Source organism: Schistosoma mansoni, chromosome 6 (assembly GCF_000237925.1).
Source record: "Schistosoma mansoni strain Puerto Rico chromosome 6, complete genome".
Classification (NCBI taxonomy): domain Eukaryota; kingdom Metazoa; phylum Platyhelminthes; class Trematoda; order Strigeidida; family Schistosomatidae; genus Schistosoma; species Schistosoma mansoni.
The window spans coordinates 17,512,403-17,528,764 of record NC_031500.1 but is presented as its reverse complement, the minus strand read 5'-3'; the positions used below and the strand labels follow the sequence as shown (position 1 = coordinate 17,528,764).

The 16,362-nt window shown below is 36.9% G+C and overlaps 1 protein-coding gene across 1 annotated transcript in view; it reads right to left on the bottom strand.

The window, feature by feature from the left end:
• Smp_131390 (putative wd-repeat protein) overlaps positions 1-12,884 on the bottom strand; it is a 45,668-nt gene extending 32,784 nt beyond the window's left edge. Inside the window, exons 1-12 of the mRNA XM_018798448.1 lie at positions 12,838-12,884; positions 12,745-12,803; positions 12,679-12,708; positions 12,589-12,648; positions 12,430-12,550; positions 12,358-12,393; positions 12,169-12,320; positions 10,847-11,129; positions 8,866-9,129; positions 7,545-7,648; positions 5,907-6,040; positions 3,138-3,261 (exon numbers count right to left, since the gene is read on the bottom strand). Of these exons, the coding sequence (XP_018653389.1) occupies positions 3,138-3,261; positions 5,907-6,040; positions 7,545-7,648; positions 8,866-9,129; positions 10,847-11,129; positions 12,169-12,320; positions 12,358-12,393; positions 12,430-12,550; positions 12,589-12,648; positions 12,679-12,708; positions 12,745-12,803; positions 12,838-12,853 (1,383 nt within the window). The 5' untranslated portion in view covers positions 12,854-12,884. The remainder of the gene's footprint in view (positions 1-3,137; positions 3,262-5,906; positions 6,041-7,544; positions 7,649-8,865; positions 9,130-10,846; positions 11,130-12,168; positions 12,321-12,357; positions 12,394-12,429; positions 12,551-12,588; positions 12,649-12,678; positions 12,709-12,744; positions 12,804-12,837) is intronic.
• Positions 12,885-16,362: the final 3,478 nt, after the last annotated feature.

Sequence of the window (16,362 nt, the reverse complement as noted above, 5' to 3'; positions counted from 1 at the left end):
GTCTTACCGAAAATGTGGAGAAAGATAAAGGTAATCCCTATACCAAAAAAAGCTTCTGGTGATAAAAATGCGAAACTTAGACCCATAGCAATAACCTCACCTTTCCTCAAAATAATGGAAAAGTTACTGATACAACCACTTCAACCTGTAATAAAAGAGCACTGTGATCCATTTCAGTTTGCTTACAAATGCAAAAGAAGCACATTAGATGCCGTTGCTGTTCTGCATCACAATATAGTGTTCGGGTTGGAAAAGGGTAAGAAGTATGTTAGATGCGCTTTCCTGGACTTTACTTCTGCTTTTGATTCTATTCCAAGACACCTCTTACTTAACAAGCTGATTCGCATCGACACTGACAGCTGGATAACCAATTGGCTACGTTCCTACCTTTCTGGAAGAGAACAGTACACTGTATTTGAAGGAAAGTGTTCAACATCTCTACTGTAGGTGTGCCACAAGGAGCTGTTCTTTCACCTCTGCTCTTCTCTTTCTTTTTGCATGATCTGCCATCTTCCACAGAAAACACTTTTGTAAAATATGCGGACGACCACACTGTATGTATGCCAATTTCTACCTCCTTACATCCTATAGAAATGAATGAGTGTTTATCTCGTATTGAAAGGTGGTCTGTTGGTAATGGTCTCTTATTCAATCCATCTAAATGTCAAGCTGTTAATTTTAGCTTGAGACATGGACAGAACCTATACTCTATGTTGGGATCCCATAAGGCTTGTGCCATTGGAGACTCCTTAATAAACATAGTGTCGAAGGTCAAATATCTTGGTGTTACTTTTTCCTCTGATCTTTCTTGGTCTTCTCATGTTTTACTCTTAACGAAAAAAGTTTACCGTTTGACATACTACATAAAGAGGCTGCATGCTTTTGGGATTACTCGCCATTTACTCTTACAATTTGTAAATTCCTGCATATTACCTATTATTCTGTATTGTTCTCCATTATTCTTCCCTGGGCTTTTGAGAAAAGACTTTGCTATTTTGCGTAGAATGCTGAAGGCGGTTTGCAAGGTATGTGGTGAATCTTTTGAAGTCATTGTTAATATGCTTGTGGATAGACATCTTAAGTCTTGCAAACTCTTGGCAGGTGTTATCCTATCAGATACTAACCATCCGCTTCATTCATATCTTTCTCCTTGTATATCCTCTGGTAGAACGAGACGTAAATACATTAAAATCCATACACGCAAGCAAGTCTATAAAAGTTCTGTAATACCTTACTTAGCAAATTTACTTTGTGACGAACAGGTTGTTAGAGTTGACCTAGTAAATAACCTGTCTTCTTAAGCATGTTTCAAATTTGATAATTTGTATAAACTCAGCTTTTCTTAATCCTTTTTCATTTCTTTTTCTGTTTTTTTTCTTGGGTTTTTTTGTTTGTTTTTTTGTTAAAAAGCTTGTTGAAATAACTCGTGCTGAGAATTCTATATTGTATCAGATTATAATATTGAATAAAGCCATTAATAATAATAATAATAATAATAAGACTCTCGATAAGCGTGGATTAAGTTTTTACCATAGCTCATAAGAAACATTCAGAAAATTTCTCCACAATATACAAAAAAGAAAGTACTTCCGCTAAGAGTGAGGAACTTACTTAAGTGACAGAGTAACCTTGGATTACATCGATGACTGAGATAAAAACGAGGAGAAACTTGATCATATATTGAGATTTCAGTCAGTCATCTACAATGCCTTCACCAAACAGGACTATGTCATCTGTGTATTCTAAGTCGATTAGTGGACCCCCTGGTACTTACCCGGTTATCCCGTATCTGCTGGGATAACCGGGTAAGTAATAGTGAGCTTAGACACAGGGTATTAGGGAATGATGGTAAATCAGTTAATGAGGTCATGAATCTTCATCGACTGAGATGGATGGGCCACGTGTTACGTATGCCTGAACACCGATTGCCACGACGCGCTATGCTGACTAGTACTGGGGATGGTTGGAAGAGAGTTAGGGGCGGCCAAACCAAAACATGGCATCAGTGTTTGAAGTCACTAACTTCTAGCCTGAGCCATGTTGGCAGATGCAGACTACCTGGTTGGGGTCCGCGTGACTATCGTAACCAATGGTTGGAGACTCTGAGTGACATGGCTCAGAATCGATCACAATGGCGTAGGTGTATACACTCTTTATCTTCCCTTAAACCTTGAGGTTAAAATTGCTTCATAATTATCTTCCTTCCTATACTATATCCTTCTATACAACCTTTCTTTATATACTACCACCACTAAATTAACTACTATGAATCCGGTGTTCATCTTGTTGTGCTAACGAGGTATGGCAACTTTGACCGATGCATATATGTGCCTGGTCCTACGTTGTAGCTGACTGACTGGTAGGAGATCAATTCCTGAAAATTCAGTCGACGAGAACGTTGTTTCCAGTAGTAGGTCTGTGATGAAACAAAACAGAAATTGAGACAGTGGACATTCTTGTCGGACACCACCTAAGGTTGCGAAATCAGATGACAGTTCGCCATAAGCTCTCACTCGACTGGTAGTGTTCGAGTAAAGAGCCTTCACAAGGTTTATGTACTTCTGAGGTGCACCTGTCAATGACAGACACTGCCACAGAACCTCTCGGTCTACAGAGTCAAATGCTGCTTTCAAGTCAAGAAAAACTATCATTGTCGGACGCCGATAAGCATGTCTGTGCTCTAAAACTTGACGAATGGTGAATATGTGGTCGATACAGCCACGACCAGGTCTGAAGTCAGACTGATTTTCTCGTGTCTGAAATTCACGAGTCTTTGTTAGGCCAGAGGGGGTTTTGTGGAGAATTTAGTATTTTCATAGTTGAAATCATGAGTCAATTGAAGCTAGACCACCATCGAAAACCTGGAAGCAATGGACGGCCGTTTCGTCCTATCATGGGACTCCTCAGCAGTGCGCATCCACGATCTTTGTTAGGCGCCTGATAATTATTGAGGCTAGTATTTTATAAACCATATTAGTCAAACTAATCCCTATATGGTTATCACAGGATTTATTGAGATTTAGAAAAGACCGGTTACTTCAAACAACAAAGAGATATTTATATCTGGTTAAAAAATGTATCAATGCAAATAAATGATAGAATTTCATAAAACAACGTTATGTATAAAGTCAACTTACTTCAATAATGGTGACCAATTTTCCACTATGACCAAAATATATGTAAACTGATCCATTCTTCATTGAAGCAATTAAGTATTGATCGTGTATTGACCAAACTAAAAGACAAGGTCGGCATTTTACCCTGAAATAATTCATAAAATACAGAAAACATGATGCACAATGTCACTGAAGGAAAAGCATCCATCCATCCATCTAGAAAATTATTAACTTTAACTAAAGTAGGAATATTTTATATATACTTGAAAGCATGTGTCAATCGAAGCTAGACCATCGTAGAAACCTGGAAGCACTGGACGGCCGTTTCGACCTATTGTGGGACTCCTCAGCAGTGCGCATCCACGATCCCGCCTCGCCAGATTCCAACCCAGGACCTACCAGTCTCGCGCCAGAGCACTTGACCGATAGACCACTGAGCCGGCCGGCATCCAACGGTGTTAATGTCTAACTTCAACCAATCCACGAAGTTGAGCAATAATAATCAATTTCGTGACCTGTTGACACAGTACTAGACACTACATGAATCAAACAGAATAGGGTGAATTCATTTTATTTTGTGATTTGTTCGTCAATATATAAACATATCTAATTCTTCTATACTTATTACTCTCCATAAGTTTTCATTGATATTTGTAGATATCGATGCCAAGGTTGCACTTGATAGTTTCAAATAAATTGAGCATTGGATAGAAAGTTAATAAGTATATTTTTGTTATATCCTGATGAGTAGAAAATTTGTATTTCTGACGTTTTCTAAATATTTACTCTGAAGAAGTGGCCTACATTAGGTCACGAAACGTCAGAGATACAATTTTTCTACTCATTGGGATATAACTATATATATATATATACATATTTATCATCTTATGAGATCATAATATGTAAAGTATGTACGCCAATTTCTAGGTTTTAATCAGCTGATGAGCAACCGTGAAATATAGATGAATCCATGTTAGTCTGCTACTTTCATCGTGCTTGTTTTAATCAAATTTGCCAATGGGAAATGATGTATTGAATTATTAACAAACGTTGAATCTCTTATTCTATAATTATATGACAATTAAGAAACTACTTAACGTGCGTTAAACTCTGTTGATTAATGACGTCAGATCAATGAAATAATTCATACGTTACACCTTATCTTTGGTAGTATGGTGTTCTCTGAGCTGAACTATTTGATCAAGAAGCTTTCATTATCATCTTGGACGTCATTCGAAGGGTTTTAAAACCCTTGCAGGGATTTCTGAAATAAATCACACATATGGTAGGATAATCTAGTTTCCGGTTTCTAAGGTGGTTTTGTGATGATACGTCGATTTTCTCGATAATCGTTGACGAAGTAGTATGGATAGCCATTTTTACAGAGGACGGTTATGAAATGGATCTTTCCAACCTTCAGATACATTTCATTCACAACCCAACACAACTTCATTGCATTTTATAGAGACAAAATACAACAGCTAAGTAGGATAAGTGAACCACTATCCACGAAATAGTATCTATTGGGCTCACTATGTTGATCAAAAAGAACGCCGCTCCTTACCAATGTATACATAAACATAGATTACCAGTGAAAGGACATGACACGCTACCAATTATATCAATTCATACAACTATGATTGCAAATCTGATTGTGTAAATGTAAGAATTATGGACATATAATTAGAGGTCAAACGAACAAAGCATTTAGCGAAAACAAAATGAAACACAAAGATAATATATACAATCAAGAAAAAGTTCATCACAATGAACTGATTTGGTGCATATGGACAAATTTTAAGGAAAAACTCATTTCTATTTAAATTATGCCCTGATGATGTGTTGTCCAGAATGACAAAAAAATCTTCATAATCAAGCCAATCACCTCAGAGAACGCAACACCTAAACTGTAAGTTTCCTCCATTATTTCAAAATAGTTCAGAGATGACAATCAAGCTTCAACAATCTATCATCTTAAAAGAAAAGATCATCGGCTATCGATGAGTGGATCCCAGGTTCTAATCTGACTGAACTTAACTTTATTTACACAGAAGAATGGTATCACTAGCCTGCAAACAAGCAGTGTAACTAGAAGTGAGGTAAATAAGCGTAAACTCAGTACATGAATTACACTACAACTACCTTAAGATTACTATTTCTCAATAGTGCAATGCAGATAGGGTGTTTAGCAACTTTATACTTTTCTTACCTTTTAGAAAATTTTTCGAGTGAATACAGAAACCTTCTCTTCTTGAGAAAATGGATAACGGATATCAATATTTCATGTAGTGTATGCGCTATTGCCTAACTGAATTCCATTAGTGCCCCCACTAAACGACATAACAGAGTTGTTCTAATTGCCACTTTTTAACTTCTTCGTTCATGAGGTTTTTTCCAGTTTGAATTCAGCTAGATCATATACAATGGAATCGAGTATACACAGAAATGATTCAAAGCGCTTATCACATTTCAACATGTTTTGCCTCAAGAAAAAACATGGTCATGTGGAATTGTGACAAAAATATAGTTTTGATTTACACTACTCTATGTAGTCGATTATATTCTGGTATAGTAAAGTCTTCAAGAAACAGATACTCTAGTTATTAAGATTCAAATGGATTAGAATGACAGACAAACTAATCAATGTTAAGGCAGCGATTATGGTGTTCAGACCACTGAAGATAATTGAACTATGATCAATAAATCTTATGCATAAAACAAATCATCTATGGGAAAACTACTATTAAAATGAACAATTAGAACAATTGGCGATAAAAATTTCAAAAATACCTTTTACGAAATGGTAACGTCATACTTCTCCATTGCCCGGCTTGAAATTTCCACAGCCAACAACTTCCACCATCTGAACTGCCAGTGGCTAATTTTAATCCAGAATGACTGAATGCTACGCTATTGACACTTTCCTATTTTGTTGATCAGTAGTTTATCATTTTTTTCAAGGTGTGATTTTTGAGTAAAGAATTAAAAAAAAATAGTGAAACCCATAAAAACAAGAAATAAAGAAAAATACAAAAATTGATTTCTAAAATGAGTGAACTATGAGTGTTTAATTATTCTTCCAATCAATTATGAAACCCAATCATTATGAGTAGCTACAGAAGATTAAATTTTGGCACGACCTAGGGTGAAGAAACACAGATAATTCCCTGTTGCGATGTTTTTACACACAACCATGCATTTATAACTACTACCAAGGAAGTCCAGTTTCACAACTTTCAAACGATAGGAATGTATGTAACTTACGAAAGTAAGAGGACGGAAAGTGAATTTCCGAAACTTAAACTGGATTAGTGGGTATAGAAGATTTGCCTAGAGAAGTTGGAAAACCCTGATATTAAATCAACAGTATGCATGAACTCCAGTATCCTGAGAAAACGAATGGTAATATGAACCTATATCTGGTCACCGACTACCGTGAGATGGCATCTCCTGAAATTGTTTCACCGACTTGAGGATTAGACGAATAGGTTACAGACTCCGAGAATAGTTTCCCACGAAAACCACCTGCTTCGGTTTTGACATAAGTCCAGTATTCCAGCTCACTTGTGTGGTACATATAATTCGTAATGCCCCGTTTTACCAGATTTTGTAAATAAAATAAGTTAACGAGATTTTGTATCGTAAGATAATAATTGATGCTGATGATATGAATTACAGAAAGAAAAGTAAGCTTTGGTCATGTATTTGAAATAATAGAGTTGGTGTGATATCACGAAAACGGCTTCTAGGTCATTTTTCTCCAAGTATGTAATAATGAATAGATAAAACAATAATTAACTCATTCAGCAGGTACTTTGGTGCGAGTCACACGCAAAATATGAGGGTTAACGATACAATCCGGTCGCTCAAACTAAAGTAGGTGGCGTGGGGTTCGAACTTGAGAGTTAGCAGCTGAAACTCAAAAAACACCTTGATCATTAAACCACTGCTCCAATTATCCGTTTTCTTGCTCTACATTTGTACTGAATGAATAGGTAGGTGTTAATAGCATCTACTCTCGGGGTTTTATAAAAAGTTTACAATCTACATTACAACAAAATTCAAGTGAAGTCATCAGGATAGTTGATACACTTTCATGCCTGCTTATTGTTAGGAAAAAGGGGATGGTAATACAGTGAATTTTATGTATCAAATATAATGCTTGATGAAAATAATGTCATAGGAATTATAGTGATTATCAACGATTGTCGTTGCAAGTGAATATGGCGGTCAATAACCGTTGGAAAATGTTTTTACATATATTTATGTATGTAAAAAAAAGACTTTTTCTAGATACTTACGATTTGCAATTTCATAACCCTTCCATTAAACACATAAACACATGAATAAAGTCAACAACATAGAACAAACATCAGAAAATTGACAGGTATAACATCCCAAATTTGTAACATAACACTTTATACTTACCTCATGAGCAGCCAGTACACCAGCTGGTTCAGGTTTAAGTGGATTCATGAACTGATACAAACGAATACGTTGATCTGAACAACCGGCTGCAACTAAGAGTCCACCTGAAATGAAAAACAAATAATACAAAGTAAAGAATCATTCAAATTAAACACTATAAATAGTCTTAAATAATACGGGTACATAACACATTCGGCTTACTTACACAAAACACGGGTTATTTATTTAAACACATAAATATTGGTCCAAGGAAGCACCAGAAACATATGAGCCACACAAATCTCATTTGATTTGTGTATGAGATGTGATATTGCCCAGGTGCCCAAACGGAAACAGGTGATTTTCTTAGGGGGACACACCCCGAGCCTATGACCTAAAGGTCTGATCCACAAGGCAATGGAACATCGTAAGGAGATGCAGTCCCATGGAAGCCGGTGACCAACGATTGATTCATACGCCATTTCTTCCCTCAGCATACTGGAGCTCATAAGCACCATTGGTTTGGAGTTAGGGTTTTCCAACTCACCTAGGTGGACCCTCAGTGTCCACCAACCCGGTTAAAGCATCGGATATTCGCTTTTTGTCCTCTCAATTTCGTAAACAACAGTAATGCCACGAGAAGGCAGTGAGTAGGACTTCCCTGGCAGAGGCTATATACGCGTAGCGATGTGAGAGCATTTGGAGAGGGAGAGCGGACTCTCCCCACTCTCGGCCGTACCAGTGCATTTGGGAGCACAAAACAGATATTCATATTCGTAGTGCTGCCTAAAGAAGGACTAGGATAAGTAAGACTACTGATGAAGATAAGAACCATATAACGGTCATCTTACTTCAGTACGAAACTTTGGGCTAAATTCACAGCTTTGATATTTTCTCATGTGAGGTGGAACAAAGTTCAGCTCCAGAAAATACGCAACACACCATGATTGTCAGTTAAATTCATCAGTAAACAAATATTTTTTATTGAACTGAGTCAAACGAAAACCTGAAATTTCTGGAGGATTTAGGCAAGCAGCTTTCAGTAACTGACTACGTGACCTACTGATTGAACTGTAAAAATAAAAAGTTGATCAAGCAATTATCATGCTTCAATCACTGACTGTTATGCCTAATGATTATACAGCTGGAAGGAAAAAACTTAAGCCAAGATGATATGGGCTTAGTCCTATAGGAACACAGACTTTCCTTTCAACTTTGATTATCGTACTTGTATGCAAGTATCAATTTAAAAACCAAGGTTACATTCATTACAAAATCTAGTCAACAACTCAGTTTTAAAAAGTGACAAAATCAATAAAGAAAAACTATTCAGTCAACTTACCAGGACTGACATCAATACATGCAATAGATGGCCAGAATACATTTGGTGTACCTTCAGGAGCTGTTGTAAAACGAATCGTAGGAAGTAGTTGGACAGCACAACAAATCCATCTATTTTCAAAATGATTAGGTACATTACTGAACTCATCCTCACGATGAGCATGATGGACGGTGTGAATATAAGGTATGATGTGAAGATAACCACCAAAGGATGATACTATGAGCATACCAGAAGGATGATTAACATCATTCGAATTTGATGAATCTATGAAAAAAGTGCAAAATTTAATTTAATGATACTTGATCAACTACACGGAGTAGCTGTGCTTAGTTTAAATTAACCTACAACGTATCTCTACTCCATAATAATTAGATTTTTATCTCAATAGTTCAAACAAACCTATAGTTTCCTTGACCTGTTGCTGTTAACTTGGATTAAATTCAAGCGAATTCTAAAGAACTAAAACAGAAAATCAGGTTATATCCAGTCAGTGAGTAAATATAAATAACGTTTACAGGAACATAAGCATGGAAATTTACAATTATCTGGAACATATCTCTAAATCATCTTTAGTCCATGAATAGCAAGTGATATTCACTTCTTATAATGTGGATATGAAGTTTTGTAGTGTACGAACACTGAAGTGGGAAAGACCAATTTATTGTTTAATGCAAAATTATAGTGTCTGCTATTCTCCAATCAATCATTGACAGGTTTAAAAAAATTCTCGAAGTATGATGGTAAGCAATAGTTTGGAAAGGATAGAAAGGAGTCGTATCCCGGTAACTGACAAATGAGTTTTGTGTGTTATTTTAGAAGATAAGGACGATAGTCGTTCCATTCTGAAATGATGGAACAATATTTCCAAATTCTCAAACATACCAGTCAGTTAGGTTACTGCAGTTTCGCCACCATTCTTGAAGAGGGATGAGAGTAGAACATTCGTCCTGACGAATTGCAGCATTTCAGAGTTTGGAGTCCTTTGTGGACCTCTACTTTGTTAGGTAGATCAGCCATTAACGATCAGAGAGAATAAGATGGCTTGATCGATATTTCTGGGGTAAGAGATCAACTTGATTTTCCTTAGAATAACTTTATCCAATGTTCGAGACGTTTTGGATGTTACTAACTAGCATCACACCAACATTACAAACTGTTCCACCGACATGAGAACTCTTGTTGCTATTGGCTTAAACAAGCTGGAATAGCATCCATAAGTTATCCGAAAGTCGCTGCTTCCAATTCATTAGCACTCTTCAGGCACCAAGTTTCTCGGTCCTTACACAAAACCTCCGAGATTTCCTGATGTAAGGATTGAATGACATTTACCAAACTCGTAGTTTGTTGGAGTACACCAGCATGCCACACAGAGTTATAAGGAGTCTTCAGGAACCCCATGATTACAAGCAGTCGCCAGCCTTGAACCTAAATCGGTTTGGTATTCAACCGATATCAAGTCATTAATGCCCAAAAGTTTGCCAACCATAAACAAGACAGAGTGAATATATCAGCCAAATTCTAATATTTTCAAGGCTGCTTTCAGCATTATCATCAACCCTGATTTTGATAGTCAATAGTTTTAGACTACTCACGAATAAAAAGAAAACATGTTTCATGATCCACCTACGATCTATTTTATCTTTTGTCTTTAGCCAACTTTGGTTACATCACACAATCCCTCATACGTGGGCTGTTTCATGTTCATTATCCACAGAATAAAGTCTCCTGGTAGAGCAATTCTAACATTATACACCAATTCTCTTCATTTTAAACAGTTACAGCACGCAATTTAGTTTGTGAAACTTATTAAAACTAAGGTCAGACTTTTATCAAAAACTGCTAACACCGAATATTATTTCCATTCACGATAACGAATAAGGATGGCTTGCAAAAACGAAAGAATCTGGCTAAATCAGGCAGTCTATAACAAGTTAATATTTTGAGACGAAGAAAGCACTAACAGGCAATCTGCTACTCTTACCTGTGTTCACTGGCCTCACTATTTTAGGTACATTGAGGAAAGCGAGACCAGACAGTACCCGGTTATTACGTGATCCACGAACAGCTACTACTGGTTGTCCAGTTTTCAGGCACCATATTACTAGGCAGCAGTTTGAATCTATTGATGCGAGTAAATGGTTATCGATAGATATAGTTAGTTCAATTATTTCAGCAACATGACCTCGAAGAGTATGGCGTAAGGTACACGATGGTGTACTTGATCCTTTTACAGACCAGACTTTAATGGTGTAATCATCGGATCCCTGAAACAATGGAACATTGAGGTGAAAATTAAAATGTCTTTCCAACAATTAAATACTGTGCAAGACGACAATCACATTAAGTAGCTTAATAAACACTGGGATTTCGGTCAGCTTGATTTTATACGATTGAGCAAATTTATTTATTTAAACACAAGTATTGGTACAGTCAGTCAGATACAACGTAGGACCAGACACATATATGCATCGGTCCAAGTTGCCATACTTCGTTAGCACAACAAGATGAACATCGGATTCATAGAAGTAGTTAATTCAGTAGTGGTAATATAATATTGGTACGAGGGGGTACCAGATATACATGCGCCACAGATAAAGCAAATAGTCGCATGACATACAGGCAAACGACACAGTACCTGTAGTCATATGATTAATCTTGCTCCGGTTATGATAGAATGATGACGATTACTCTAGAAGATTCAGCCAAAAAACTGCTTCCATGGACGTATAATACTAACTGTCGATGACTTCAGTGATTAATGCCATATCCTAACCCGGAAAACACTAGCATTATATCAACCTAATTTTGTCTCAAGACGAATTGCGATCACACATCAGAAAGTCCGATAGTTAGGCTGATTAAAGAAAAAATACCGGTTAGCAAAAGTATACGCCGAGTATATGGGGTCACAACAAACTACCAACGCTGCATTCCAATAAATGTTTGGTTTGTTTTCAGACTGCTTGATATTTCTATCGTTGCGAGACAGTTCTAAATAAATCGATGTAGTTGACTTCGTAATTACTTAAGTATAAACCAACGGACATGACACACCAAAGCGAATCAAGGAAATAGTTTGTTGAATGTGTAGAGATAAACATCCGAATTTTAAAAAACTCCCTCGACATTATTTATAAAAAGATACAACCTTGACAAATACTTTATTTAGAACTTATCCCAACAATCTGAGATAGTAACACTGGAAACTGTGTGTATTACTTATGAGACAATGAAGCCCATGAAGTTAACAAGCCGAAATAATATAATTAAACTTGTGCAAGAACAAAACATTGTTAAACGTACTGTGAAAACGTAATTTCCACGCCTATCAAACTCCAAACAATAAATTGCAGTACGGTGAGCAAGAATATGGAACTGTAGCTTTGAATGCTGATGCAAGTGATTTATTAAAGACCTCCGTGACCTTTTGTGATCTTTCGATACCATATGAAAGTCTAAAAGCATATAAAATAAGTATTTAAAACAAGCAACCTATGCATCTTGTACTGAAAGCCTTTCCAAATTTATCTAAAAAAAAACTAACTTAAAATCAAAATAGGTTACTTTGAATTCCGATTAGGGTTTTTAGGTGCGAAGCACATCTGTTACGATCATGAACTAACTTTACTAGGAGTTGATAATATTCAACCAAAACAGATGGCTTGCTTAGATTATGAAGGCTATTCTACAATAATAATGGTTATAATTAAAAATACTACAAACGTAGTTATCAAATGTATTGTCAAACGGGACCCCAGCAGTGTTAATACGGGAAGGTAACAACTAAAGAGTAAACGAGAAACACAAACCCACTTTGTTATCGTCGATGAATTTTTTCAAAGACTAGATTTTCGGAACTTTAGAAAAATCAACCCTTACCTCAGCCGCAGTAACACACCCCTCATCTTCTAACAGCTTCACTACCAAGAAAAACAACTCTGAAAAAATGATCAGGTAGCTTTAAAAACAAACCGGCTTTTATATCCATCACGCGCAACCCTCAGTACTGGTATATTGTGGACTTGCTGCCTCTGAATATTCTTTGCATTACAAACGGCCTTGACGGGTTTTGCGCCATATTTCATTGTCCAAGCACTTCAAACGTCTGTACAACGGACTTCTATGGTCAATAACCGTGGGTAAGCAATGCTATTAGACAGATGCCTAAACATATTAGGCGAGCAAAAATACAAAATGTTGGTAAAATAAATATCTTTAAATCACACTGCTTGATACGGAAAAGTATTTCATAAAACTAACAAATCAATATACAAACTCTTGGAGCCTAATAAACAAAGCAAAAGAGCTCGAAAGCTTAATGTACTCAAAAAGAGCCTCCTATAGTTCCGCCTCACAGACATGGATAACCCTGGAGGCAGATGATGGCAAAGTTCAAATGATTGGGTCATTTCTTTGCAGGACCGACAGATTAAAACATCATCCTTCAGGTCAACATAACCAGTATAATATTCAAGTAGAAAAGTGAGTTAAAAGAACTGTTTTGCTCATAGACAACAGCTCGATTTGTCGTTAGCAATCCCGATTAGCTTTTTTAACCTTTTTCTCATAATTGGCCAACCACTGTTTTATTTTATCCTTCCCTTGACCTGATTCTTGATGCTATACTTATCCATGAATTGTGTCTTTTTAAAATATTTCTTGAGTAATTAATAACCTGAATGCTCAGTTTTCGAAAATTCTCCAGTCTTCCCTACATTTTTTCTGCCCTAAATCTCCACATTTTGTCTACCAATTGTGTGTCTATAATTATCGGCAAACATATACATTGACTTAAGTGGAAATAATGGTAACAGAAACAGTACTCTGAAATCCCTCCAGAAAGTATTGTTAGACCATATGGTTATTAACTAATTCTTTCACTTTTCCCTGCGTCACAACTTTTACTCGTGACTCTTGTAAACATGTTTTACATTCCCCAACCACTAGGCCTTTGTCATTGAATTCGGCCAGGATTTAAGGCCTTTATCTAGTTTCGTTAGAACACTATGTTGCGTTTTACGAAAACCGAGGTTCCAGTGTGACTCCTTTGATGTTTCTTAATCTTTGGATAGCTGCTCAAAACGGTTAGTTTAATCCTCGAAGATAGATACTTGATGCCATCTTATTGTAAATATTCCTATTGATTTTTAGGTACCGAACACTTATTTATTACCTAAAGCTTGCTATTTAGTATGCTATTTTGTGCTAAAAATCGTTTGACCGTATAGCACAAGTTGTAATATCTGATTTAATTTTTAATTTTTGTTGAGATTATTCGCTTTGATTAACTATAAACGGTTAAATTGACACAAAGTTTGTTTTTAATATAATTTGCACGTGTGCTTCAAGAGGACTTTGCACGCCATACAAAAGAACTAAATTCAGCGCAAGCAAATAAACTTTGATTCTTGAGCCTTGCTTTTGGATCAAACATTAGCATTTTGGTTTTCATAATGCGTTGTGGCAAATGGAATATTACTAGCTGACCTAACTTCGACAATAATAGTTTTTCCAAACGTTGATTTACAGGACATAGAAGAAATAATTTTGTGAGCAAACGAAGAAAATCTTGAGTAATTGTGCCATCTGAGGAGAAAGGACTCTATAGGCTCTCCATTTTTGTCTATCTGCACAATAAAATCCTATTCCTTCTAGCTAGTCTAGATGGACTCATGTCTTTTAACCGCTGCTTTATTTCTACTACATGGGTAAGTTCTTTCTAAATCTTACTCCGTCTGCTTTCATTGTGATCGTCGGATTGTCTTTATCTCACCGTTGTTTTATTTTTGGTTTTTATTGGTCGCTTTCACTAATAAATGTAAGTACATTCTATGTACATAATGGATCGAGGGTTCACTATTTCTCTTGTAATTTTCTCTTCAAGTTTCCCTGATATAATGCCCATCACACTCCCCTGGTACACAAATTTCCTTCAAGCCAGACGCAAATTTGATAAAGGTTGGACGTTACAAGTTAGATATCGGGAGAGTCGCGTGATTTAAATCTTTCAGATCCAGTCAATGGCTGGAAAAGATAGGAGGCGAAATACCTAAATAGAAAAAGTGTCCATAGTTTCGTAGGGTTTAGAAGTATATCTGATCGAGTACTTTTTCAAGGCTATCTGAACCGTTTACCTAATTCTGAAGAGTTGTTTTACAACATTCACGGCAAGACTGTAATTTATGAACGGTCTAATCAGAAGCGTTTGAGGAATTTCATGGTCATTGAGTCAATTTCAGTACCTGGTGTACATGTACGATCGGTTCACAAAGGATTTTAGAGCAGACTTGACAATTAAGCAGCTGCAATAATTGGGACTACTAAGAAGTTTCTTTATTTGTAATTGCGGTAATCAAATGGCGTGTAGACCTTGTGCAGATAACCGTGATGTTGTTCTTCGTTGTAACATGTGTTTGAGGAAGATGTTTGCTACAATATTCAGTGACCCAACTGCCAGATGATTTGGTTACGGCTCAGTGAACTTTCACTGGCCCGACACACTAAATTTCAATGCTTGTCTAGTTTTGCGTGCTTATTCAACCAAATGCCCTGGTATGGCCGAGAGTGGGGAGAGCCCACTCTCCCTCTCCAAATGCTCTCACATGGCCAGCGAATATATAGCCTCTGTCATGGAAGTCCTACTCACTGCCTTCTCGTACCACGGGTGTTGTTTACGAAAGTGAGAGGACGAAAAGAGAATGTCCGGCGCTTTAACCGGGTTGGTGGACACGGAGGGTCCACCTAGGGGAGTTGGAAGACCCTGATTTCAAACCAATGGTGCACATGGTCTCCAGTATCCTGATGGGACGAATGGCGAATGAACCTGCTGCTGGTCAACGGCTACCATGGGACTGCATCTCCTCACGATGCTCCACTGCCTTGTAGATCAGACCTTTCGTTCAAAGGCTCGGGGTGTGTCCCCCTAAGAAAATCACCTGCTTCAGTTCGGGCACCTGGGCAGTATCACAGCCCTCAAGCAAATCGGATGAGATTTGTATGGCGCATATGTATCTGGTCCTTCCTTGTACCAATATTTATGTGTTTAAATAAATAAATAAATAAATTCAACCAATTTATTCGAAGCTTCATTTGACATCATAATAAAAACACAATAGATATCATCTTTGCTTATGTCCCGTGATAGAATACTCCAGTATCCTGACATATTTAATCAGGAGGAATTCCTGTCGAGTTTTTCTATATAGATACCTTGTTAAGCTCTTGCGCGAGCGCGAGGAGTCCATAATGCAAAAAATGTAAATTATTTTGTGGATCTTTTCGTGGGAAAAATTAAGTTTGTAGCAAGCCTTCATTCCCATAGGAATTCAAGCCTTAAGACACTGCGTTTATATATATAGCCAGTTGCTAGATAAATTTCTATCTTCAGAGTGAATTACTGTTACAAACCTTCCACTCCTAACCTAACAGGTAGTTTTTGAAATCTTCACAACTCGCTTTAGAAACACCTTGCAAATGAATTTATGTCTTCCACTTTCT